At 40.9% G+C, this 27,282-nt stretch overlaps 1 protein-coding gene across 1 annotated transcript in view; it reads left to right on the top strand.

Annotated features, from left to right (window-relative positions):
* Positions 1–4,152, top strand: part of CPXM2 (carboxypeptidase X, M14 family member 2) — a 79,712-nt gene extending 75,560 nt beyond the window's left edge. Inside the window, exons 13-14 of the mRNA XM_063307304.1 lie at positions 316–415; positions 2,416–4,152. Coding sequence (XP_063163374.1) covers positions 316–415; positions 2,416–2,687 — 372 coding nt within the window. The 3' untranslated portion in view covers positions 2,688–4,152. The remainder of the gene's footprint in view (positions 1–315; positions 416–2,415) is intronic.
* Positions 4,153–27,282: the final 23,130 nt, after the last annotated feature.

Raw genomic sequence — 27,282 nt, 5'->3', positions numbered from 1 at the left:
GAGCTGGTGCATCTTCAGTATAATAGCACTAATATCACATGTTCTGAAGCTGTTTATCCATTGGCAACCACCTGTTCCTTGAGATGATGGTGATGGTGAAGGTGATGGTGATTAGATTCGTTATAGCTGCCCCACTCCAAAGATTCTTTTCCTTTTATGTAGGAATTAAATGAGGAAAACTTGCTTAATTTGTTTGAGGCTTTTAGCCCATGGTGAATTATACAGCCTTGAAAAACAGTCAGCAGCATGTAATTCCTTTTTGTTTGTTCTATTGATGTTGAGCTTGTATATCTGTTCCTATCATTTCATTGACAGGTGCATCGTGGTATTAAGGGCATAGTCAGGGATCAGCATGGGAAGGGAATTCCAAATGCCGTTATTTCCATAGAAGGTGTTAACCATGATGTCCGCACAGGTAAATATACATTTCTATATTGAAAGAAAATGAGAAAAGAGACCAAAACATCCAACATCCAACATCCAACAGTGATTTACACAGACCACAGCTTTATTAAGGTTGCATTTTACTGATTGAGGCCAGGGTGGATCCACAGTACAACCGGTAGTAGCACATATTTTTGAACTTCAAGCTAGTTGCATTGCCAACTCATGCACAACCTGTCAAGTTAAGTAGCTCTATCTTTGCCAGCCCAACAAGATAGACCAGACTAAGAAACCAACGCCATACAGTCAGGACAACTTTTATTGTAACAGCTATAGTAACAGAATCTTGAAAGTCTCAATGTACTTTCCCCTCCCTTACTTTATCTTCATGTGAACTAGGGAGGGGCTTGTCAGAGATTTTTTCTCAATTTTTTTTCTTGGCTCAGGCTCAAGCCCCTCTTATCTAACCATTGCCTTGGTAGCCGCTTTTCCTGCTGTCCTTCAAGGCCATTCCCTATGCTCTCTGCCATAAGCAAAAGGATAAAATATAATATGCTCAGTAATTTCTGATATAGTCCATGATATTGTACTCAAGTGAACAGAATCTGGTAAACAAGCATAGTGGTACATCTGGGAAAATTAGCCCCTGCATCCACTGCTCTACTTCTGTCTGATCTCTTGAGGAACAATATCTCCTTATGGAAATTCACTATGCATGTAGTATTAAAAATCACAGAGAATTACATGTTCAAGACCCATTCACAATACTGCTTCTTTTTATATAGCAAAGTTCACAATAGGCACATGTTGCAAATATATTCTATTTTTAATCTCACTGCCAAAATAATCCAGCCTTCAGAACAACATGTGTATACATGCATCCATGGCTCCATAGTACCCAGACATTAGAGGAGTTTAATTTTACATCTCTTGAATTTTATTGAAAGTGGTGGACTTAAAATCTAACACTCTATATTTTCTGGCTTTATAGATTAAACTGATGCTTAGTCTTCTGGGAAAATCAACCAAATAAATTATTCTCACACCCTCTCACCTCACAACTTTGTGGCACCTTAAGTTTGTCAAACTGAATGAGAGCCATTAAAAATTACAGAAGAAATTTTCATTAACGGTGATTTAACCTAGTTCAGTAATAGTAAAGATGGATTTATACATATGTATCACTCGGTTTATACTCTGTGCTATGAAGTGTGATATAGACTTTAAATCTCTGCATGACAATATCTACCATAAAGATAGAAGTCCAGCTGCATGCATGCAAATTCCCTTAAAAGGCAACCAATAAAGCTTGTACATCCATTTTTTCAGAAATAAATGGAAATGGATTTGCCATCTGAGTCTTGTATATAGTGTTTGTATCATGGACCAATCACAGTTATTAGGAACAACCACAAGCCTATCATGAAAATTGCTTATGTATAATAGATGCAGGTTCCAAAAGGTTAAGTGTCTCAATTTGTACCAGCAAAAAAGAACATCTTGTGACATCTGAAAACTTAGTGGTCCACCTCATTACTGCAGTCTCTCATTTGTCATTTTTCAGGGAACAGAACTGAGAAAGACCCCAACTGTATTCAATTTCATTTTCTCTCTCATACATTCAGTTTGCACTTGTCAAATAGTTAAGTGCAAACTGCACTTGCATTGTCAAATAGATGGATTATTATAAAGGCATCCAAAAATTCCACTGTTCCTTCTGTCATACAAAATGACTTTTGAAAGCCTCTCAGAACTTCCCACTAGCTTCAGAAGGGAAAATATGAAACATAGAGTTCAATAAAGTAACTCAATATATATGATTATGCTATACACTAAAGGTAGGTGTAAAATCTAACAGGATTAAAAGCAACCCAGCCTCAAAGATAATTAATTCCTAAACAAGTCCTTAATAGCAATCCTAGAATGATCATCAAATGTGTAAGCAAAAGTAAGCCTTTTGATATTAAAACAAAAACAAGATGGAACTTAAGGCAAATGTATTTAAATATTTATTCTTTGATTCTTCAACAGCCAACAATGGAGATTATTGGCGGCTTCTAAACCCAGGAGAATATGTGGTCGGTGTAAAAGCAGAGGGCTACACCACTTCCACCAAAAATTGTGCTGTAGGATATGTCATGGGTGCAACCCAGTGTGACTTCACAATCAGCAAAACCAACTTGGCCAGAATCAAAGAGATCATGGAGAAATTTGGAAAGCAGCCTATAAGCATGTCACTTCGACGGCTCAGACAGCGAGCAAGACAGAGACGACAGCAGTATAGACTGCTTTCTGCAATGTAACAAATAATGCTGTCAAGTTCCACACTTAAACTGAAACACACTCTTATAGTAGAATATGTATGTATGTATGTATGTATGTAATATTTTTAATATGTCCTTTTTATTCATGTTACTGTTAGGAATCTTATCTTGAAGAATATTTTTGGAATCCACAGTTAAATGTTTAGATTTGTAAATTCTTGTGAAATTATTGGAATTAAGAGGCTGTCCTCTAGAAAGATACTACCAAGTAATAACTATATATAGTATCTGAATCTCTAATCCAGATGGAAGATATATATCACCAAGTGCTGGAAAGGAATTCCAGGCAGATAAAATAACAGATAATTGGCTTATTATGATTATTTTTTTAAAAAAAACATTGAATTAAAGATTCTGTACTTACTGGTTTGAGGGTTGGGATATGGAAATTAAATTCAAGGATGCAACAATTTTTATATGAATGAGAGACTTTGGTATAGGGAACAGAATTTGGAGTCTGTCCAATGTATCTGATGTGTGTTTCATCTACCATCTATTCTGATGCAAGATTTATAAAACAAATGCAGCAGGGGAAATATATGTTTTTTGTTGTTATAGAAATATGAAGCACTATATGAAAGACTTATTTCAAGGATTCTTTCAAGTACTGTTTATTCAGCTCTAGTTAGTCTAACATGGGATCACTTTGCAACTGATTTTAACATAGAGTCAGAAAATCAACCATCTGGTGAACATAAAGGTTTCCAAAGAGTAAACATTACTTTTTGTCCATCGTTAATCACCATATGTTGACTTAAAAGTTCTCCCCATTTATTCCCACTGAATCATTTCAAAGTGCTCCAAGTGCCCTGATGCAATTGTCGTTGCAGTTAGATCATGTCATTAGAGAGGGACTTGGGTTTGTTCTCATCCCTTTTGATATCAACTACCTGTTGAAGATGCCTGGGGAAGGATTCAACTCTCCGTGCCAATCTTGTTTCATGGCCTATAATAGGATGCAGAGATAACATTTCACCAGTGATGTTTCTAGGATTCTGCCTCACCTCTGAAATTTATTTACCATATAGAATTACAACGAACTAATATTTGTGAACCATTTAGAAGACGCTAAATGTGCCTCATAAATGATAAACCTTACTGTTGGTTGTAGGAATGGATTAGATCAGTTTATGAGAGAACTGACTAGTTATCCCTTTCTCCAGTTTCAATTTTTTAGATGCTCACATTCATTTTGCAGGGTCTGAAACACGGTGTGCCATTTTATGCCAGGTCTTGTTTCTTTTAAGTTTAAAATAAGCCAATTATCCCATATATCATGGTAACAAGATTTTAGTGGGTCCTGTCAAATGAATTGTTGCTAGAACCATTATGCAATGATTGTCTAACTTGTTATGTTCTTATGAAGACTAAGAAAAAATATATTCAAAATTACATTCAATTACAAAGAAAATAAAATCATTGCAAGTAGGGTTTTGATAGTGGACATGCAACATGCTTGATTTATAACATTTATTAGCTCCATTAGCTTATTAATCTTCTGCTTATAATAGAAGTGAACAAAATGTTCTGAATTATTACAGTTTATTTAAGTAAGCTGTGAGTACTAATTACTCTTTATCTCCTAGTTGGTTGTTGGAATGTTTCTTTGAGCTGTAAGTACCCATTTTGTTTTTAAGTAAATGAAACGTTTGTAATCAGCTAAATCCACAATAGCAGTAATTCTGTAAATACTGTAGGCAAATATCTAGCAGCCATTTTATGTGAAGATACACAAAATGCTCTCCAGATGTGCTAGCATCTCTCTCCTTTAAACTATTGTTTCCTATATACACCCATTATGGTCAATTTGTTACTAGTAATAGCTTTCCACAGTCTCAGATATGCAGATGATACCACTTTGATGGCTGAAAGTGAAGAGGAACTGAGGAGCCTTATGATGAAGGTGAAAGAAGAAAGTGCAAAAGCTGGCTTGCAGCTAAACACGCACTCACACAAACATTAATAGGTACCGCTTCGGCGGGCAGGTAACGGCGTTCTGTGACTGTCATGCTGGCCACATGACCACGGAAGTGTCTACGGACAAACGCCAGCTCTTCGGCTTTGAAACGGAGATGAGCACCGCCCCCTAGAGTCGGACACGACTGGACTTAATGTCAAGGGAAACCTTTACCTTTACTATACATTCCACATGAAAGTGTCACCATAGCTGTATAGTACAGCACCTGCAAAAAAACCATAGTTCAGTTCCTGGGATCTCCAGTTAAAAAGATAAGATAGTGGTAGATGATGGGAAAGTTCTCTGTCTGAAATCTTGGAAAGCTATTTTGTTGTTTATTCGTTCAGTCGCTTCCGACTTTTCCTGACTTCATGGACCAGCCCACGCCAGAGCTTCCTGTTGGTCATCAACACCCACAGTTCCCCCAGGGACGAGTCCGTCACCTCTAGAATATCATCTATCCATCTTGCCCTTGGTCAAGGGCAAGACAGATAGATAGATAGATAGATAGATAGATAGATAGATAGATAATCCCATCTATGCACAATCTTCACTTTTTTTCCTTTATGCAGGTGGGGTGAACAAAAGGAAAGCAAACCAAATTTTCCCTCTAGAATTCCCAGTGGTTAGAAAAGGAAGGAGAGTCTGGGAGTGCTATTGATTTCTATAACTTAAAAAAAGAAGTCCTGCACTCATTTACAACGTTACAGGGTTTTCTGCTGATAGTTCTGCTGGTTTTCTGTGGATTATCTGGACCATGCAGAGTTGTGTGCACATCTGCTATGTCTCAGAAGTTAAAGAAGATTCCCACACACTACAAAAAAGGAGCGTGTAGCAATCTTCTTTTCAATAGTTAGAGAGACATTTCTTGCCCAGCATCTGCAAAGTAAGCCAATTGTTCCTATCCTTCTAAACTTCTAAAGAAGTTTTCTAACTTCCCATACAAAGAAGAGAGAAAAATGCATTTTCAAAGAATTTTCCAACTCAGGTGGGAGGATTTAGTCTTGCATTTGTATCACTAGTGTATAGGATATTTATACCTCTGCTGCAAATTTTTTGGCAAGAAGGGAATACTTCCTGTTGTGCTTACTTTTACTAAGTAACACAGTGTCAAAGCAAAATAGGAGGGACATATCTGCACCAGATTAGGGTAAGCTATTCTAGTGCACAGAAAAGATGTAGTAGTTAAAGTGATTCTGGTTTAGTGTTAAGGGAAAAAATTATAATAATAAGATCAGTTTTAGAGTGGAATGGGATATCTCAGAAGGGTGATTGACTTCCCTTCACTGGATATGTTCAGAGATTAGACAGGCATCTGCAGGGATATCATAATTTGGATCCCTGCACTGAGCTTCATAGAAAAAGTAAATTCAATCAAATATTAATGACATGTTTATATGTTTACCATCATACCTACCTAAGTGTTGGAAGGTGAAGTGATCCATTTCTTCCCTGAGAAGGTACCTGCTACATTCATGTTTTCAATATACCTAACAGTGGACTGAAGTTGGCTTGATTCCAATCAGATGATTATCATTTGAAAGCTCCAACACAAAGGGATTGATTTTTTTCTGAAAATGAACCAGCACAAGTAAAATATTACGGACAATTTCAAACCATCTGATGTAGACAGTATACTTTAGCCTAGTTATACATTCAGCCATGTGTAGCTTAAGTGAGGAAACATAGAAGGGGATATATGCATGTGGCTCTATTGCTTTAAGTCAACAGAGCAGGAATGCAATACTATATGTGAAGGACAAAAGTTATCTACCTCTGTAATAGATGATGGAGGAGTTGAAAGTAGCCCTGCACATGATAATAGCATTTGTCGCTTTTCGGAAATGCAGTTATTCTCCCACAATATCATAGTTCAATATTCAAATCTGTTTTTCATCCATAATCAACATTTTCTAGTTTTAAAAAGCAGGGGGAAATAAGAAAAGTCCTTGGCCACCTTATTAAGAAACATCAACTACCATTTTTTAGCAAGAAAGCGATGGAAAAGTAGCTCTAGTTTTGACACAGACTATTTTCCACAGAATGGAACACAGCCTTACTGGTTCAAGCACTCCACATGACCAGTGCGTCTTATTTCCATAAATTGGCTACTCAATCTCTGTCTGTAACATTCCCACAGATCTTGATAATGTATGATCCCTGCAAAGACAGACAGACAAACAGATGGACAGAGATAGGACGGATATGAATTTATGCATAGGTTGAATACTTTCACATACAATATCCACTTCATGGAATGTCTAGATAGAAAACTATTTAAAATATGCCCATAAATATATTTAAAATAGTCCAAAGTCCTGGAAGAATCATTGAAAGTAACATTCTTGGGATCATATTTCTTGTATTCAGATTTCTTTTCAAAAGGCTGGAATGTGGAATTAAATTGCTTTGTTTTCCTTTGACATGGCAAGAGAGATTCTAAGCAATAAAACTGTGCCTGAAGGCAGTGAATCCATTATGCTTTACGCGATCTTGCAGCAGTGCAGATGTGAGTCAAGAATTCTAAGTGTCCAAAGACTTGTTCTCGTTCAAGCAGCTTCATTACCTGAACTCACTATCATTTGTCAGAATTTGTTACTGGTGGATTATTGCCTTGTTCTGAAGGCATTTATTTACAAAAGACTGTGGTATGTGAACTTAGATTACTGTACAGACTGCTTAATTCATTTCTACTCCTTCCTCCAACTTCTTTATCAGGTAGATATACTGATTTTATGATATGTACTGATTTAATGACCCAGTATCTTTATCAGCTTAGCTATGAAATTGTCTACCCTCTTGCCTAAGGAGATGTCTGTGCATTGTGGTAATTTATAGAAGGTGCAGAAGATACTTACTCTCCTTTCAATAATCTCCACTGAGCCTGCTTCTGTAGGCCAAACAACTGTGATATATCCCATTTGCCCTCACATCCAAATCCAGCATGGATTTCCGTCTTCTTTTTTTACTCCTACATAAAAGCAAGTCTATTTTTAATCTTTCTACCCAGCATCAATTTGCTGAAGACTTCATATGACCTTTTCCATTTTCCCTAAAAATAATGTAAGAGGAACAGCATGTTACTTTTCCACAAGTCTGATCCATGTACTGTTATGCCATCCCATCAACTAGGAGGTACTGTATATGCAATGTATTGGCATACACTGAGGATAAGTCACCCATATTTTCTTATTGCTCTTGGGCTATTAATCCCTGGTTTGTAGTTAGTTGCCTGAATAAGATATGAGAGTCAGCTAACATTGTCAATAAATGTAAAGATGATAAGAAATTTACAAACATTCAGATGTGATCACCATTGCAGATGCTATGCTTTGGCCTACTTAGGTTGCTGTGTTGCATTAAATACCTCAATATACTGTCACCCATCATACAAATGCTTGAATGTTAAATAATCAAGTACACTGTATTTCCTCTCTTAACTGATTTTAAAAAAAAAAAGTGTTTGTAATATAGTGTTTGAAGACTATATATATATCCGCATCTACATTTTCTACTCAGATTTAATGAGAAACACAACAATCCTTCTGTTAAGGAATATACTTATTCAAATCCACTTGGACCCCAAAGTGGAACTGAAAGCAAATGCCACTGAAAGTGATGATACGTCCTTCATATTACACATATTTAGGACTACAAAGGAACAGTAATCTTTAAAGTTACAATAACAATAGCTCTTGTGTGGCTATTGTACAAAATTGAGTTTGGCCAAGGTTAATAAGTCCAATACATAAGTATCTAAGCACCAGGAAATCTAGACTAGAATAGAAAAGAAACATAAAGACACTAATGTTTTGAGCCACACTACCTTGAAATATGATTGAGATAAAGAAGGAACAGGCATCTTTCTTTTTTTCAGTGGAATTCACAGTACAGCTTGCCTTTTGGCCTAAAGTTCCTGAATATTAAACCACATTGAAAACAGAATGATTCATACCTCATGAAGTGGAATCAAACCCTTTTGTTTTGTCCACTTGTTCAGTCATTTCTGGCTCTTTGTGATCTAATGGACATCATTTCACCAGGACTGTCTGTCAGTAACCTCTTTGAATTCTTGGAAGCTCATGCTTGCATTATCAGTGATGGAATCTAGACATCCTGTCTTCTGCTGGCCTCTCTTTCATTGCCTTCCATTTTTCCAAGCACTAGAGTATTCTCCAATTATTATGTATCCAAAGTATTTTATGTTCATTATTAATGTTCCAATGAGAAATCTGGTTTTATTTCATCTAGTATTCAATTATTTGCCCTTCATATAGTCCAGGGTGTCCTCAACAATTTTCTCCAGCATCAGTGAATGTTTGAGTTTAGGAAGAAAAAGTCTGTTACTGTTTCGACTTCTCAACCAATTTGCCTTGGGTTGTTAGGTTCTGTGTGTGTGTGTGTTTTAATATTGAGCAGCCTAGTCGCTTTTGAAATCTTTTCTATCTTCAACAAGAGAACCCTTAAATTTTCCTCACTTCCATTTATCACTCAGTATACAGTATTTGAGTGATAAATAAGACTGTTAGACAGAAACATGTTTGTCCACTGACAAAATGCTCCTCCAAATGTATGATAAAATAAAAAAAAAATTAGCAATATCAGGAATTGGCTAATTAAAAAGAATTAGCAACATGCTAAAGTAAAATATTGAACGGGCAGTTCAAAATTTAAAAAAAAATCAGTTTGGCCTGTTTCTAAAATAAATTTTAGAGACTTGTTTTTTCACAGAATAAAAATGTAATCAGGGACAAAACTGCTGAGTATAATATGAGCACCATTATCTTAGAAGAGAAAATTACTGAATATCAGGTAAAAGTGGATGTTACTTATTCTACTCCCCCACTGAAAAATTCCTGCCACCAAACAAGCAAAGAATTCCAGAAAAATTAAAACGTGGCATGTAAAATAAAACGCTTGCAAACAGACACCAAAAGGGAGAGGAGCAAGTTGCATATGAGCATATCCTTGGTGTTACTGATCATTGCTCTTATTGAAATGATTAGAGGCATTTTGGTCATTAATTTTAAAAAATACATTTCCATATATTAGATTTTGATTACAGCATCTGTTTAGTCATATTAAATGTGGCACGCAGAAGCATTCTTTCACAGAAAAAAAAAGAAATTTTATTAATGATAGTTGAAAATAGCATTGAAAATGCAATGATGCCATATGCTATATACCAGATTATTAACATAAAATGTTTTAGATCTGGGTTATAAATTATAGCAACCCCTTCGGAAGCCTGTCATTCAAAGCAAAGCTTGAATATATTACATTATGGTGCTTAAGCAGAAATTCAGCAAAAACAACCTCATAAATCTGCATTTCAACCTTCACTTATAGAATTGCTCCATTTTTATTGGTTTGCTAAATACACCATTGTGCTAGTCCCCTTTGTATCCTGTCCAATATTATGAGATTTAAATAAATATATTAACTGAGCATAATATAAATTATGATCAAATATTACCAAAATGGAAGGAAATAAGATTCATTCTTATTGATTAGGAAATTGTGTTTTTTTCATTGGAATAGAATTAAACTACTATTTAACACAGAAAAATAAATGCAAGAATATATTGATATCATAAATGGAAATATATTTACTGGACAATATCCTTGTGAAGGTAGCATTTGTCCTGTTGATGATATTCTTACAGGATACCATTTATGTATCTTGACCTTTTTCAGTTTCCATTCAATTATGGTTTGGGATCAGAGGACATATCTATACCATTTGAGCTATATCCTGTCCTGTGCTCATGCTGGCTTGACTCTAAACTGTCATAAAAAAAATCCTGTCCAACTGCAATATTTTGACAACAGCTTGCAAATTATTGAGTCTGGATTACAGGCTACCATGTTCTCCCACTGGTTGGTAATCCTGCTGCTATGCCCTCCCACCTTTCTATCCCAGGGAAGCAGGACCAATTGCTTTCTTTCCTTTGGGGGGGTCTTCCTGCAGATATATATTATTATATATGTATGTGCATGTGTTGGACTTTGAAGAAGCAGGAAAGAAAGATTATTGACACTGTTGAACTTTGATGTTGAAGTCTACTGAGAATACCTGAAAATATTCTTGACAGATAGCCAAGAAAACTAAAAAATGTTTTCAAACATTTCAACCCAGAGTTCTCACTTGTAGCAGAAATGACCAGGCTCAAATTATCATACATCAGACACATTATGCAAAGACTTAGCTCTCTGGAGAAGTCCATATTGATGTAAAAAGATGGAAGGAAAGAGGACAACCAGCAGCAAAGTAATGGGCTCAATTACAGCATCCGTGGATGCACCATTGCAAGGGTGGGAATAAATCCTCCTGGAAAAAATGTGTTTATGAGGTTGCTAAGAGTAAGTTAACTAACTAATTAATTAATTAATTAATTTTATATTCCACCTTTATTATTTTTATAAATAACTCAGGGTGGTGAACATACCTAATACTCCTTCCTCCTCTTTTTTTCCCCACAACAACAACCCTGTGAAGTGAGTTGGGCTGAGAGAGAGTGACTGGCCCAAGGTCACCCAGCCGGCTTTCATGCCTAAGGTGGGACTAGAACTCACAGCCTCCTGGTTTCTAGCCCAGCACCTTAACCACTAGACCAAACTGGCTTGATGGCACATCAGCAACAGGTATATGTGTATATGTAGTTGTATATGTATATGTACACACACACACACAATTAAAATATTTAGAAGGCTAAAGCATCAAAATGCATGTAAACACCTCCCTCCCCCAATTTTCCAGCATGCCCTCTAATCTTTTCCATACCCCTCTTTACCAGCACTACTGAAATAGCAAAGCAAACACTGTTGGCTTGAAATCTGGCATAAACTTTTTAAAATCGCCATTTTTATTTTCACTATTTTTTGTCCCCTTTCAAAAAAAAAAAGTTCAGGGCTTATTTTATGCTTTTCCCAGTCATCTTAAATTGAAGAATTTCACCCTCAAATGTATGGTATATTTGGGAGCTGGAGACAAAGCCCTTTTGCCTCAGGAGAAAAACCAGCTGTTCAAGAAAAGAAAATTTGTTATTTAAAAACAAAACAAAAACACTTCCGGCAGGTATTGACCCAATAAGTTTTTCTATGTTAAGTAGAGATCGCTTTCATTACTAATAAAGGGATGTATAGAAACTCTTAGAGTGCATCATAGCATTAGTTCAGCTGAAGGGGCAGTCCTTCCTCTGAGAAGTTGCCCATCAGCTGCTACAGCAACAGACTGAAGTTCTCTACCCCAAATGGACAGGGAGACTTGAGATAACAAAACAGGACAAGTGTACTTCTGAAGTGGAGCAAAGAAATGCACCCCAAGATCATTTGAAGGAGAGTGGGGGATTAATAGAGGGTTAAAGGTCCAGGAACAGTTGGCTGCCCATTCCAACACCAGGACCCCTGGGTACTGCAGACAAGCCCACCTGGGTCATTCTCTTAGGTGACTTCTTGCAGTCACTTTAACACTCTTGATCCTGCTTGATCTCTCAGTGCTTTTGATACTGTCTAGCACTTTATGCTCTTCAATCCTCTGTGTGAGTTTGGGATTGGAGGCTCATGTTACAATAGCTCCACATCTAGGAGCAGAGAAATTCAGAGAATGACACTTCTCCATGCTGGGGCTGTCACAAGGCAGTATTCTGTAAGGCTGTGCCAGTTTCAAAAATGACTCAAAAGTGCTTTGGATCTTAAGTGAGCAGAAGCACAGCATTTCTCTGTTACTCATTAATGTGTCCTGATTTTTTTTTTCAGGAATTAACTCATTATTTTTACTTTTCTTTACGTATTTTACGTTCCTTATCTTACTTTCTTCAGGAGTGCCCCTGTCTTTTTCCTGTCTCTTCTGGGATTCATGCTGCTTTCCTTTCTTCCTATGAATCTCTCCATATGGCTAACAAATGTATGCATGGTTAGGATATTGGATCAGTGTGTCAGCTTTTGTACACCTATTCATTGCACATCAGCAATGTATCTAAATACACCATCTCACCGAGATGATGTGAAGTGAAGTCTACACCAACCAGTGAATGCATACACTATAGGCAAGTTGCAGAAATACCAACATACATGGGTGCAGCAAGGAGGGGGTAGAGTATTGAACATGCTCTTTCTCTGATATATGTATCTATGCACAGACGGAAGCACACAAAATCCTGCACACAAAATATTGAAAGTCAGAGAGTAAGAAGGTTGCTCAGTCACAATTTCCAGAGTCCTTCACAATTGACCATACTGGTTGAGACTAATGGGAGCTGACATTTAGCAAACATGGATGGTTGCTTTCCCTTTTGACTTTATTTTTCTGTAATATTAAGAAGACAGATCCATGTGCATGTAAAGTGATACATTCCAGATCTGGTTATCTACCAAGGACACCAATTTTTGAGAGACTGATTCTTAATCAGTGACTGAAGAGAGTTTCCATACGTATATGGAGTATATATACACACTTTGAGATAGATAGGATAGAATAAAAGGAATGTAGTAAGATGAGGGGAATTTTTGGTCCAGTCTGTCACAGAGTTTCTCCCTTTGAAACCTGTGTAAATATCTCCTAGGTCACTGCAGTTCTTTCCTATCCATTCACTGGTGTAGCATCTGTAATTCCTGTCAAGGTAAAATGGTTATACTTGTGTGACCAATTTCACTTGAAGTCACCTGTTTGTCCTTTGTTCTCTCTAGCTATTGGAATGCTAAATAAATTATGCTTTTTATTTGCCTGGTGTCCAAATTTGTCTACATTCTATTACATTTTCTTTTCTTTTTTTATTTCAATATCGTCTACTGTTCTGTTTCCTTTTGCTTGCTTTTAGTTTGAGGCATGCAATTACCATACACCCACTCTCTTTCCCCGCTCCTGGCCCTTTTCACGGCATGCTTAATTTTTTGTGAAGGTTGATATCTCCAGCTTGCTTAAAACCTGCAATTATTTGAAGACACCTAATGAGATCAGCAGTGATATTCCATGCTAGGCAGAGAAAAGGGTTTTTTTCCCCCCTAATGGAATAAACAAGGGCAGATGATAGCTAAAGCACTGAAAGCAAATCTTCACATTAGACAACTGGAAGGAAAGGTCAGTCTTCTAAAAATGAGCATACAATCAATTACTGTGCAGTTGACTCCTTCCAAGGATTTTTAACCAGGCTATTTTTATTTGTCCCTTTCAAAACCTAATTGTAAGACCTTGTGTAGATTTTAAACTGCAATTACAGGTGATTTCAATGTTGCTTTTTAAAAAATATTTCGGTTCCTGCCCTACATTCAAAACAAAATAAGGTAACACTATGTCAAGGTTAACAGTAGCTCCTAATTTAAACATGACAGCCATCATGGTCTGGAGATGAACTGGAAGAGAATTGCTGTTGATTTTTAGGATGCAAAACTGTACAGTGAAATCCAGTGACTACTCTGATGTCTCTAACATGATACAACTTGACAATCTGGAAATCCTGACAAAACAAAGATGTTTTCTGGGAAACCTTTTCTGGGAATAAGTAATTCTCTCCACTTCAGACGTAGGGGCAAATATCAGAGCTTCTGCATTGTTCCTGAGTTCAGGAACAAAATAAGTTCAGGAAAAAAATTCTACCATGGAAGAACATTCTCCTCTGTCTCCCTTCCAGAACCAACTATGATCTATAACCATGGGATTATGACAGAGTTGGGAGGCAGATATATATTGGGCTGGATGGAGGCAAAACAGAAAAAGCTGCTGCCCTTTAGTTTTAACTTGTAAAACACCTATGGAATTTTCTCTTCTACATGAATAAAGAAAGGGCAAGGACCACACCTTAGTTCTACATCTGGCCACCTTATCTTGACCTCTGAATTTATTTTGGTTGCAGATCCTTCTATAATATTTCTAAAACCATTTAGAATTGTATGCACAATCTGCAGTTAGAGATCCTGTCCCATACAGTATAATGTTAGGGATTCTGTGCAATGGGCAAATGCATGGGGCTTTTCTGAAACACTTGGATTGTGTCAGAAGTTCATCATGAGGCGTACTAGCCAAGAAAGCCTTTTGAGGAAATATACCACATATGGGGAAAATAACAGTATCTACATTATTATGTTTAGTTTTATTGGATTTCAAATTGCTTATGTTATTTATTTATATGTAAGTAAGCAAAGGACCTTCAGCAAAGGATCGTTACCTTGTCATGGTGCTGGAGCTTGAGCATGAGCTAAACCGTGAAGGGCCACCCAAGATGGGAAGGTCATGACAGAAAGGTCAGACTAAATGCGATCCCTGGGGAAGGTAATGGCAACCCACCCCAGTATTCTTGCCATGAAAACTAAATGGATCAGTACAACCAGAGATACGTTGGTATACCATCAGAAGATGAGACCCCCAGGTCGGAAGATGGTCAAAATGCTACTGGGGAGGAACAGAGGATGAGTTCAACTAGCCCCAGACATGATGACGCAGCTAGCTCAAAGCCGAAAGGACGGCTAGCGGCCGACGGTGCTGGTGGTGAACGGCGAATCCGATGTTCTAAGGATCAACACACCATTGGAACCTGCAGTGTAAGATCTAAAAGCCAGGGCAAATTGGATGTGGTTATTGGTGAGATGTCAAGATTAAAGATAGACATTTTGGGCGTCAGTGAACCGAAATGGACTGGAATGGGCCACTTCACATCAAATGAACTCCAGATCTACTACTGTGGACAAGAGGGTGTAATGATTGCCCTAGCCCAAATACTCAGACTCACAAGAGGCTGCTATATGAAATCTGATTTATTAAGGAACTAAAGGCAAATACAGAGAAATCTGAGAATGAGCAAAAGCGCGCCAAATACAAACTTAAACCCTTGGTGCAAACGTATTCCGCCTCCCTCGTAACAGCCCCGCCCGGCACAGGTGCTACCAATCGTCAGAGTTGCTAGCCTGGGAAAGTAACCTTGAACGCAGTAGATAATGCGAATACATTCCAGAGCCAAGCCAAAAGATAACTACTCCCATCCTCCCGAGAAAGATGAAACACGCATCCAGCTAATGACATGCGAAACGTTACGATGTATCAAAGACATTGAAACGGCGAACATGACATACCGCCCCCCTAAAAATATCCCTAGGGACCCGGCTTAGTGGGATAAGCAGAGTGGAAACGGGCAACCAGGACAGGGGAAGCCACATCTGGTGCAGCGACCCACTCTGGATGAGGGAAATGTTTCCAACGAACTAAGTATTGCAGAGTATTGCGAAGGCGTCTAGAGTCCAAAATTTCTTTAACTTCAAAGTGTTGGTGACTGTCAATCATGATGGGGGTTGGAGGTGGAGGTTGGCGATGCCAGCGGTCAGAAGGAATAGTCGGTTTGAGCAAACTGCAATGAAAAACAGGGTGTAAGCATTTGAGGTTATGAGGCAAGTCAAGTTTAAAAGTCACAGGGTTAATTTGAGCGGTAATTGGGAAAGGACCCACAAATTTAGGAGCCAGTTTCTTGGAAGGTTGTGAGGACTTTATGAACTTGGTGGAAAGGTAAACCGAGTCCCCTACTTGAAATGCCGGCTGAGGGGCACGCTTCCGATCAGCATACTGTTTATAATCCAATTGTGCATCAGCTAGTGCCTTTTGAATCATTGGCCAGGAGTCTGCCAGTTGTGTTGCCCAATCACCCGGAGTGGCTGATCCGCCTGGAGGTTGCGGTAGATCAGGGATAGGTACAAAGTCTTTGCCTTGGGCCACACGAAATGGGGTTTGGCCGGTGCTTTGATGAACCGCATTGTTGTAAGCCACTTCGGCAAAAGGGAGGAGGTCTACCCAGTTGTCCTGCTGGTAATTCACAAAAGCTCGAAGGTACTGCTCCAGAGTAGAATTTAAAGCCTCTGTGGCCCCGTCCGTCTGGGGATGCCACGCCGTGGACAGGGCTTGCTTTGTTCCTAACAATTTGAGGAACGCCCGCCAAAATTGTGAGGTAAATTGTGTGCCCCTGTCCGAAATCAAGCGGGAGGGACATCCGTGTAGCCTGTACACGTGTACCAGAAATAGGCGGGCCAATTGACATGCCGATGGAATGGACACGCAAGGGATGAAGTGGGCTTGTTTTGAGAAATAGTCTTTGACCACCCAAATGACAGTTTTGCGTTGACTGGGTGGTAATTCAACAATAAAGTCCATGGAAATTTCATCCCAGGGGCAAGAAGGGGCAGCCACCGGCTGCAGCAGTCCCTGAGGCTTCCCCACCTTGCGCTTAGACATCGCACAAACAGTGCAGGAGGCAATGTAGTCTTTGACATCTTTGCGTAATGTGGGCCACCAGAACTGCCTCCGAACAAGGTGCAAGGTTTTTACAAACCCGAAGTGACCCGCCAGTTTGTCATCGTGTGAACGTAGTAACACCTCTTTTCTGAGGCTTTCAGGGACATAGAGGCGGTTAGATTTCCAAGCGAAGCCTTGGTCAAAAGTAACATTGTCTTTATTTGCAAGCAACCAAGTATCAGTTTTCAGCTTTTTTAGAAACTTTTGTTGCAACTGGGAAGGAATTGACAAAGCGCTCGGCTGGGCGGCGTCCGCAGCGGGTGGCTGCTGCGTGCGCGTTTGGCTATGCGTCACAGCCTGCATACCCAATTGGGGCGCCGTCCACAGGGTGCTAACCATTTCTGGCGCTGCCCCAGAGTCCTGAGGTTGCCTTGACAACGCATCAGCCAGGAAATTCTTTTTCCCCGGAATAAACTTCAATTGAAAATTGAACCGATTAAAAAATTGAGCCCAACAGACTTGTTTCGGACTCAGTTTTCGAGGGGTGCTAAGAGCCTCCAAGTTTTTATGGTCGGTCCACACCTCAAAGGGATGATTCGCCCCCTCTAACAGATGCCGCCAGGCTTCTAACGTGGCTTTTACTGCGAATGCCTCTTTCTCCCATACATGCCAACGTCGCTCAGTCTCGGAGAACTTGCGGGACAAGTAGGCACATGGCTTGAGGCATCCTGTCCCGTCTTGTTGCATCAACAATGCCCCAATGGAATGATCGGAGGCATCAGCCTGCACCACAAAAGGTTTTGAGGGATCAGGATGTTGCAAAATGGGCTCTTTGATAAAAGCTGCTTTAAGCCGTTCAAACGCCGTTTGACAAGCAGGCGTCCAGCACAACAGTGCCCCTGGATTCTTTACTCTCCGAGTATCTCCCAAACCCTTGGTTTGGAGCAAATCGGTTAGTGGCAAGGCAATTTCAGCGAATCCCCTTATGAATAATCTGTAGTAGTTACTGAACCCCAGGAAACTTTGAAGTTGCCTGCGGGTGCGGGGACTTTCCCAGTCCATGATAGCCTGCACCTTGGCAGGGTCCATTTCAATGCCTTTATCTGAAATTCTATACCCCAAATAGTCAATTTGTGTCTGGTGAAATGCACATTTAGACAGTTTGGCATACAATTCTGCTGATCTGAGTTTACTCAGCACCCTTTTTACCAGAGACACATGCTCTTCCATGGTTTCAGTATAAATCAATACATCATCCAAATACACCAATACCCCCTTAAACAGATGCTCATGCAGTACTTCATTGATCAATTGCATAAATACCCCAGGGGCCCCGGCCAAACCAAAAGGTAACACCTTATACTGGAAGGCTCCCAACGGGCAATTGAAGGCAGTTTTCCACTCATCGCCTTCCTTGATTCGTACACGATAGTAGGCTTCTCTTAAATCAAGTTTAGAGAAGATCTTTCCCTTAGCCAGATGTGACAACATGACCTTGATCAATGGCAGGGGATATTTATTGGAAATTGAGACGGCATTTAATCCGCGGAAATTGGTACAAAGTCTCAATGTCCCATCCTTTTTTGGGCAAAAGAGAACCGGCGCCCCCACCGGTGAATTCGCTGGCTCAATGAATCCGCGCGCCAAATTTTTGTCCACAAAGTCTCTCAACAGAGTCAGTTCCTTTTGTGTCATGGAATAAATCTTTGGCTTGGGCAATTGGGTGTTGGGCACCAGTTCAATGGCACAGTCCGTCTTTCGATGGGGGGGGCAATTGGTCAGCTTCCTTTTCGCCAAACACATCAGCAAACATCCGGTACTCCGGCGGCAAGCCTTCCAGAGGAAGGGCCGGGAAATGCGGAGTCGCAGCTGCTGCAACCCCCACCATCTCCTCTGGGGTACCCTTCCCCTCTGTCGCTTGGTAGAACCCATCCCTAAACGTGATAGTCCGGTAAACCCAGTTTATTTGGGGATTTTGCTGAACCAACCAGGGCACCCCCAACACCACCAAGGGACCCCTTACTGGAGCCACGACAAAAGACAAACCTTCCCAATGGCTGCCCAGCTGCAAAGCTACCCGCCCTGTGAAATGGGTGACCGGTTTGCCCCCTGCCATGGACCCATCCAGCTGTGTAAAGGCGATGGGTCGCTGTAAAGGGAAAGTAGGTAGCTCCAGAGCCGCTACCACATCGGGGTGCATTAGACACCGGGAACACCCCGAATCAATCATGGCCCATACTTCTACAGTCTTGGATCGGGAGCCCAACTTCAACTTCACCGTGAGAATGCGGTAACTGCCACTCACCGATGAAGGCTCGCGCCCTTCTTCCACCACCTGCCCTGTGGCGCCCTTTAAAGCAGGTGGCTGGCGTTTCCCGCCGGCTGCAGTAGTTCGGGCTCACCCTCATCCTCGTAGAACATCACATCGTCTCCCTCGGTTTCAGCCACCGCGGCTTTCTGCTTCCTCGGCAGGGCAGGGGACTTCGTCGGCGGCTTGCCGAGCCGTTCCTCTCCCTTTGCCTTCGGGCACGCTGCCACTCGATGCCCCTCCTTACCACATCTCAGACACAGGCCTTTTGCATACCGCTTCTCTCGCTCCTCATCCCAGGGTCGTTGTCCTGGTCTCACCCCGGTGCTCGATGGGTGGCTGGGCTTCACCTCCCGCCCCGATTTGGCGGTCTTTCGATGGGCGAAGATCTCATGGGCATGCTCAGCCCTCCCCGCCAGCTGGATCCATTCGTACAGCGTATATGGGTCGTCCCTCCCCAAGGACCAGCGCAGCACCTCTGTGTTCAGGCCATCCTTGAATAGCTCGATAATGGTGGCTTGGGACCAGTCATCCACCTTCCCAGCAAGCGCTTTAAACTCTAGCGCATAATCAGCCACGGATCTTGACCCCTGCTTAAGTTCTTTCAGAGCTCGCTTTGCCCTCTCTTTCGCCAGGGGATCCTCGAAGTGTTGTCTCAATGCCCAGAGAAACTCGTTGAATTTCTCCAGTTCAGGCGCTTCCGACTGGCACATCTGGACATACCAGTCTGCCGCCCTCCCTTTCAGTTTGGTGGCAATGGTGATGATCTTTGCCTTTTCCGATTGAAAAAGCGACCCCCATTCTTCCATGTAGGCTTTAGCATTCATCAGGAAAAATGAGAGTTTGGTTGGGTCCCCATCAAACTTGACAGGGAAGTCTCTCATCCCGCCCCCCGCCGGGCTGCGCCCCGCCACCGGGGCTACAGGGGTTTGTGCTTCCCGGGCTCGCGGAGGCGCGGGGCCCGGGGGCGGCCGCACCGGCGATGCTGCTATTTTCATCTGGACCGTCTGGTCCCCCTCGCGCCTCCGCGCCGGCCGTCGCCGCTCCGGGGACTGCCCATGGGACGAAGGGGTTGAATGCCGTTGGCTTGATCCTTCCAGGGTTTCTCTCAACGAGGTCACATCTAGACTCAGCTGCTTCAGTATAGTTTCTAACGAGTCCATTTTTGACTCCAGCACTCGGATACGATCCGGGGTGGGGGAGCCCTCCGTTGGCTGCACCTGAACCATGGTGGGGGATAATGGGTATCTCTGCCTCCAGGATGGGCCTCCCGCCACCGTGACATCCCCTTGGGTCTCATCCCAGGTGACCAGCTCACCCGGAGAAGTTACGGTAGTCTCCGGGGCGGTTTTCATGCCCCCGGCTTCACCCTCCGACTCGGAGCTCGCCTCTTCTAGGATGGCTGACAGCTCCCCTCCCTGGGACAGTCGGTCGGGTTGCCTCACGGTCGAGTCCGGTTCCCCTTCTTCCATCATCACGATGTTGGGTTCGGTCATCGCTGGCGCTCTCCCTCACAGGGTTAGACACTTGTCTTTACCTGGACAGGGGCCAGCGGAATTGGGATCTTAGATTCTCAGCTTTATGTAATGATTGCCCTAGCCCAAATACTCAGACTCACAAGAGGCTGCTATATGAAATCTGATTTATTAAGGAACTAAAGGCAAATACAGAGAAAACTGAGAATGAGCAAAAGCGCGCCAAATACAAACTTAAACCCTTGGTGCAAACGTATTCCGCCTCCCTCGTAACAGCCCCACCCGGCACAGGTGCTAGCAATCGTCAGAGTTGCTAGCCTGGGAAAGTAACCTTGAACGCAGTAGATAATGCGAATACATTCCAGAGCCAAGCCAAAAGATAACTACTCCCATCCTCCCGAGAAAGATGAAACACGCATCCAGCTAATGACATGCGAAACATTACAATGTATCAAAGACATTGAAACGGCGAACATGACAGAGGGCCACAGAAGAAATGGAGTAGCCTTCATAATTAATAGTAAAGTGGCTAAAGCAGTGCTTAGAGACAATCCAAAAAATGATAGAATTATCTCAATTTGAATTCAGGGCAAGCCATCTAACATCACAGTGATCCAAATATACGCCCCAACCACAGATGCTGAAGAAGCTGAAGTAGAGCAGTTCTATGAGGATCTGCAGCGCCTACTGGACAACACGCCTAAAAGAGATGTTATTTTCATCACGGGAGACTGGAATGCTAAGGTGGGCAATCAAATGACACCTGGAATTACAGGGAAGCATGGCCTGGGAGAACAAAATGAAGCAGGACATAGGCTGATAGAATTTTGCCAAGACAACTCACTCTGCATAACAAACACTCTCTTCCAACAACCTAAGAGACGGCTTTATACGTGGACTTCACCAGATGGACAACACCGAAATCAGATTGACTACATCCTTTGCAGACATCTATACAGTTGGTAAAAACAAGACCTGAAGCTGACTGTAGTTCAGATCACGAACTTCTTCTTGCACAATTTAGGATCAGACTAAAGAGATTAGGGAAGACCCACAGATCAGCTAGATATGAACTCACTAATATTCCTAAGGAATATGCTCTGGAGCTGAAGAATCGATTTAAGGGACTGGACTTAGTAGATAGGGTCCCGGAAGAACTCTGGACAGAAGTTCACAACATTGTCCAGGAGGTGGCAACAAAATACATCCCAAAGAAAGAGAAAACAAAGAAGGGAAAATGGCCGTCTGCTGAGACACTAGAAGTAGCCCAAGAAAGAACAAAAGCAAAAGGCAACAGTGATAGGGGGAGATATGCCCAGTTAAATGCAAAATTCCAGAGGTTAGCCAGAAGAGATAAGGAATTATTTTTAAACAAGCAATGTGCGGAAGTGGAAGAAGACAATAGAATAGGAAGGACAAGAGACCTCTTCCAGAAAATTAGAAACATTGGAGGTAAATTCCAGGCAAAAATGGGTATGATCAAAAACAAAGATGGCAAGGACATAACAGAAGAAGAAGAAATCAAGAAAAGGTGGCAAAAATATACGGAAGACCCGTATAGGAAGGATAACAATATCGGGGATAGCTTTGACAGTATGGTCAGGGAGCTAGAGCTAGACATCCTGAAGAGTGAGGTTGAATGAGCCTTAAGAAGCATTGCTAATAACAAGGCAGCAGGAGATGACAGCATCCCAGCTGAACTGTTCAAAATCTTGCAAGATGATGCTGTCAAGGTAATGCATGCTATATGCCAGCAAATTTGGAAAACATAAGAATGGCCATCAGACTGGAAAAAATCAACTTATATCCCCATACCAAAAAAAGGGAAACACTAAAGAATGTTCAAACTATCGAACAGTAGCACTCATTTCACATGCCAGTAAGGTAATGCTCAAGGCCCTGCAAGGTAGACTCCAGCAATTCATCAAGTGAGAATTGCCAGATGTACAAGCTGGGTTTAGAAAAGGCAGGGGAACTAGGGACTAAATTGCCAATATCTGCTGGATAATAGAAAAAGCCAGGGAGTTTCAGAAAAAGATCTATTTCTGTTTTATTGACTATTCTAAAGCCTTTGACTGTGTGGACCATAACAAATTGTGGCAAGTTCTTAGTGGTATGGGGATACCAAGTCATCTTGTCTGCCTCCTGAAGAATCTGTATAACGACCAAGTAGCAACAGTAAGAACAGACCACGGAACAACAGACTGGTTTAAGATTGGGAAAGGAGTACGGCAGGGTTGTATACTCTCACTCTACCTATTCAACTTGTACACAGAACACATCATGTGACATGCTGGGCTTGAGGAGTTAAAATTGCTGGAAGAAACATTAATGATCTCAGAGGAACTGAGGAGCCTTATGATGAAGGTGAAAAAAGAAAGTGCAAAAGCTGGCTTGCAGCTAAACCTCAAAAAAACCAAGATGATGGCAACCAGCTTGATTGATAACTGGCAAATAGAGGGAGAAAACATAGAGGCAGTGAAAGACTTTGTATTTCTAGGTGCGAAGATTACTGCAGATGCTGACTGCAGTCAGGAAATCAGAAGATGTTTAATCCTTGGGAGAAGAGCAATGACAAATCTCGATAAAATAGTTAACAGTAGAGACATCACACTGACAACAAAGGCCCACATAGTTAAAGCAATGGTGTTCCCCGTAGTAACATATGGCTGCGAGAGCTGGACCATAAGGAAGGCTGAGAGAAGGAAGATCGATGCTTTTGAACTGTGGTGTTGGAGGAAAATTCTGAGAGTGCCTTGGACTGCAAGAAGATTGAACCAGTCCATACTCCAGGAAATAAAGCCGGACTGCTCACTTGAGGGAACGATATTAAAGGCAAAACTGAAATACTTTGGCCACATAATGAGAAGACAGGACACCCTGGAGAAGATGCTGATGCTAGGGAGAGTGGAGGGCAAAAGGAAGAGGGGCCGACCAAGGGCCAGGTGGATGGATGATATTCTAGAGGTGACGGACTCGTCCCTGGGGGAGCTGGGGGTGTTGATGACCGACAGGAAGCTCTGGCGTGAGCTGGTCCATGGAGTCACGAAGAGTCGGAAGTGACTGAATGAAGAAACAACAAGCAAAGGTAGTGGCATATCTAGTTTCTACAAGGCAACAGATCATTACTCCACTTCAGTGTCCTCACTCCCCAGGACTACTTCAAGACAATTTACCTTCAGTGTACATAAAGATCGCAAGTTATCTCTCTCTCAGCCTCTTCTTTGAAAATAGTATACACACAATACCACTTCAGAATATAATTTTGGGATGTGTCCTAACAGTGAGACACACACTGAGACGAGGAGTATTGTAATGGTTGCCTACTCCAAAATACTCAGTCTCACAAGCCAGGGTTTAAAGATAACTGATTTATTAAAAGAATAGTATGCAAATACAGAGAAAGCTGAGAATGAGCAAAAGCGCGCCAAATACAAACTAAAAACCCTTGCTTCAAAACCAGTCCCGCCCTTACCCCCTCTTAGCAACCACCCCCTCCCAGGTGCTAGCGACCGTTACCCACATCGGCCTGAGAAAGTAACCTTGAACAGAGTTACAAACCCAAACATACATTCCTAAGCAGCAAGATAAGAAACAAAGAGAAACGCAAAAGTACCAGCAAGCCTGCAAGCCTGCAATACACGGATCAGAGGTGTGACATGTGAAACGTTATGATGTTAACAGAACGTTGAAATGGTGAACATGACAAGTATTTCTCTAGTGTTTATTACTGCTACACAAACAGAATCCTAACAAACTGAATAAGCGTGGGAAAAACCCAGACATATAAACCCCAAAAGCTAAGGCGGGCCTGATCTGTGTCTCTTTGAATGGCTGCTTAATTCCTCAGTACTACGCATGCGTTTTCCTCCCTGGATAGAGGCCCCCTCCTGCTCACCGTCATTACTCATGACAGGATGGATTCCCAATTCAGGACACTACATCCATAACAATCACTAAAACATGAACAAACTTTGGACAGATTCTTGATTAGAATTAAGAATTACTTATAGGCAAAACTATAATAACAGATTTTTCACAATATGTATCAATGTGCATATGATTTATATCTTTTCTTTATATTAATTCATATTCACAATGAGGGCCAGACAGATCCCAGAAACCATTACTGTCATAGAAATATGACAATATTACAGAACAATATAACTGGTCATATCTGGCTACTGACACTGCACAGGTGATCCAAATTAAGGGCAATGCTTTAAGTTCTTAATTTGGATTGGCTCTATAGTAACAATAAGCAGTTATATTTGGCCAAATTATATAATCAGGCCAGTTCAGAGCTCAAAGTATTAGCTTTGTGAAGAAAGCTTTTCTTCAAACATTTTTAGCCCTCTCCCTAAATTATCAAAAGGAGTCTTTTTTTTAAGGATTGAAAATCCATTGTAGTGAAACAGAAAGTTAGTATATAACAACTAGTATACATATTGACTCAGTATATGAGTCAAACTACTAGTTTATTTAGTGCAGTATTTTCTATATTGACTGTCAGTAGCTTTCACAGGAGTCTTTCCCAGCTTCCCTTAGGCTAGCCAATGAGTGGACCTGGAATCACGTACTTCTAAATCAAAGAAAGAATGGAACTTTGTGCCATTCACATTTTGGACTACCATCAGCCCAGTGAACTTGGTCAGTAGTGATTGAATATGATTGGAGTTTTAGCACAAATAAATGAAAGACATCAGAATCGGTGATTTTAGATTACCTATACCTTCTCTAAATTGCATTTTCCTCACCTGTTGCCCATCTAAGATTTGGTTACAATACCCAAACATCAAGAAGACACCAACAGCAGCATCTGCAATGATCTGCAATGATTCCAAAGTGATACTGATATCCTGAAAATGCCGCCATTATGTATTTGTGTTCTAATGTGTTCTAATTTAACTAGTAAATCATGGCATTTGCATGGTGATGTTATGATCCTTTTGCCATATGGCCCCCACTTGCACCTTATACTTGTGCCTTACTTGTGCCTACAAATGCTCATCATCATCAAGTTAGGAAAGCTATATAATGTTTAGTTTGGCCATATAACAACATCTCCTTAGGCAGAACATTTCTGCATCTGCAAACTTTTTGAATATTAACAAGTCCAAATCCAAACTGGTGTTTTTTGGGAAAAGACGGGCCAAGTACAATTGGCACTTGGATGGGGAGCCTATAAAACAAATAGACTCTTTTTCATATCTAGGGGTGTTTTTTACAGACACAGGGCCTTGGGTTAATCACTACAAGCAAAGTTTTGCAAAGGCCCCAGCAAGTTCTAAAACACTAATTAAACTACTTAGTTACAACCACCCTTGCTCTCTGCTCTCCATTCTGAAGATCCATAAGGCAAAAGTTGTATCCGTGTTAACATATGGTGCCAAATTGTGGGGCCTATCAAAGGCCTCTTTACTTGAACAAAATCAAGCACGCTTTTTAAGAACCATTCTGGGGACCAACAGGAATACACCTGCAGCAGCAGTAAGAGCTGAAACAGGCACTCATTCCATTTACAGTCTATCAGTAACCAAAGTCTTCAACTACTGGTGGAGGATTCTCCCAATGGAACATGATAGACTACCAAAAATGTGCCTTGAAGAACAGATGGGCGCACCTCAACCCACCACATGGATCAATCAACTCCTCCAAACTATTGCATTCCTTGGCTTTTCATCACAATACTTACTTTCAGCTGGAGACCAGGCCAAGGCAATATTCAAACAAAGTATCTTGGATGTTAATGCCCAAACAGACATTGAGTCACTTGCACACAATAGATCGTCGAAATGGCTGGCCAAGAATAAACTGTCCTTTCAAATAGAAAAATACCTGACAATGGGTCTGACTCAATACCATAGGATAGCTCTTACTAGAGCAAGATTTGAGCAACTAGATTCTATGGTCAAATACGGATGATTCCACCAAGTGCCTTACCTTGACAGGACATGTGTTTGTGGAGCACCCAAAGTAGAAGACATTGCACATGTCCTATTTAACTGCCAACTATATGCCCCAGCAAGGGCTCAGTACCTTCAGACATTAATTGACAGAACCACATACTGGGATCGTAACAAAAGACTATGTTACTTCCTCCAGGGCACAAATACATATGTGGTCAATAGAACTGTTAAGTTTATAGTTAGGGCTGTGCAACTGAGAACGCAATTTATAGAACACACTGGGGTGGCATGTAAAGGTGATGAATTCATTTAAACTCACATTGTTTCTGTATTTTATTACTTGTTTTATTACATCTTGCGTTTTTATCTTACAAATTTATCTCTATTTTACCCTACTGAATTTTATCATATTTCATCTTACCATAGTATATTTTAACTAATTTTACTGTATTTTAGCTGTTTTATGGTATCATATTTTATATTATATATCTTATAGTGGCTGATGCTCAACTTTCTGATATGGTCATTTGACTAATCAATAAAGTTAATACTACTACTGCATCTGTTCTGACTCCCCCGTCAAACTAGAAGGTCAGGTTTAATTACTGCCCCCTCGGTTATGCTTGGTGTACAGAGGTCATAACCCCACTTCATATTCATTTTGTGTGCTGGTCCAAATTATTTGCTTTCTACTTGCTGAAATTTCTAGGAATA

Source organism: Candoia aspera, chromosome 6 (assembly GCF_035149785.1).
Source record: "Candoia aspera isolate rCanAsp1 chromosome 6, rCanAsp1.hap2, whole genome shotgun sequence".
Classification (NCBI taxonomy): Eukaryota; Metazoa; Chordata; class Lepidosauria; order Squamata; family Boidae; genus Candoia; species Candoia aspera.
This window is presented reverse-complemented; position numbering and strand designations above follow the sequence as displayed.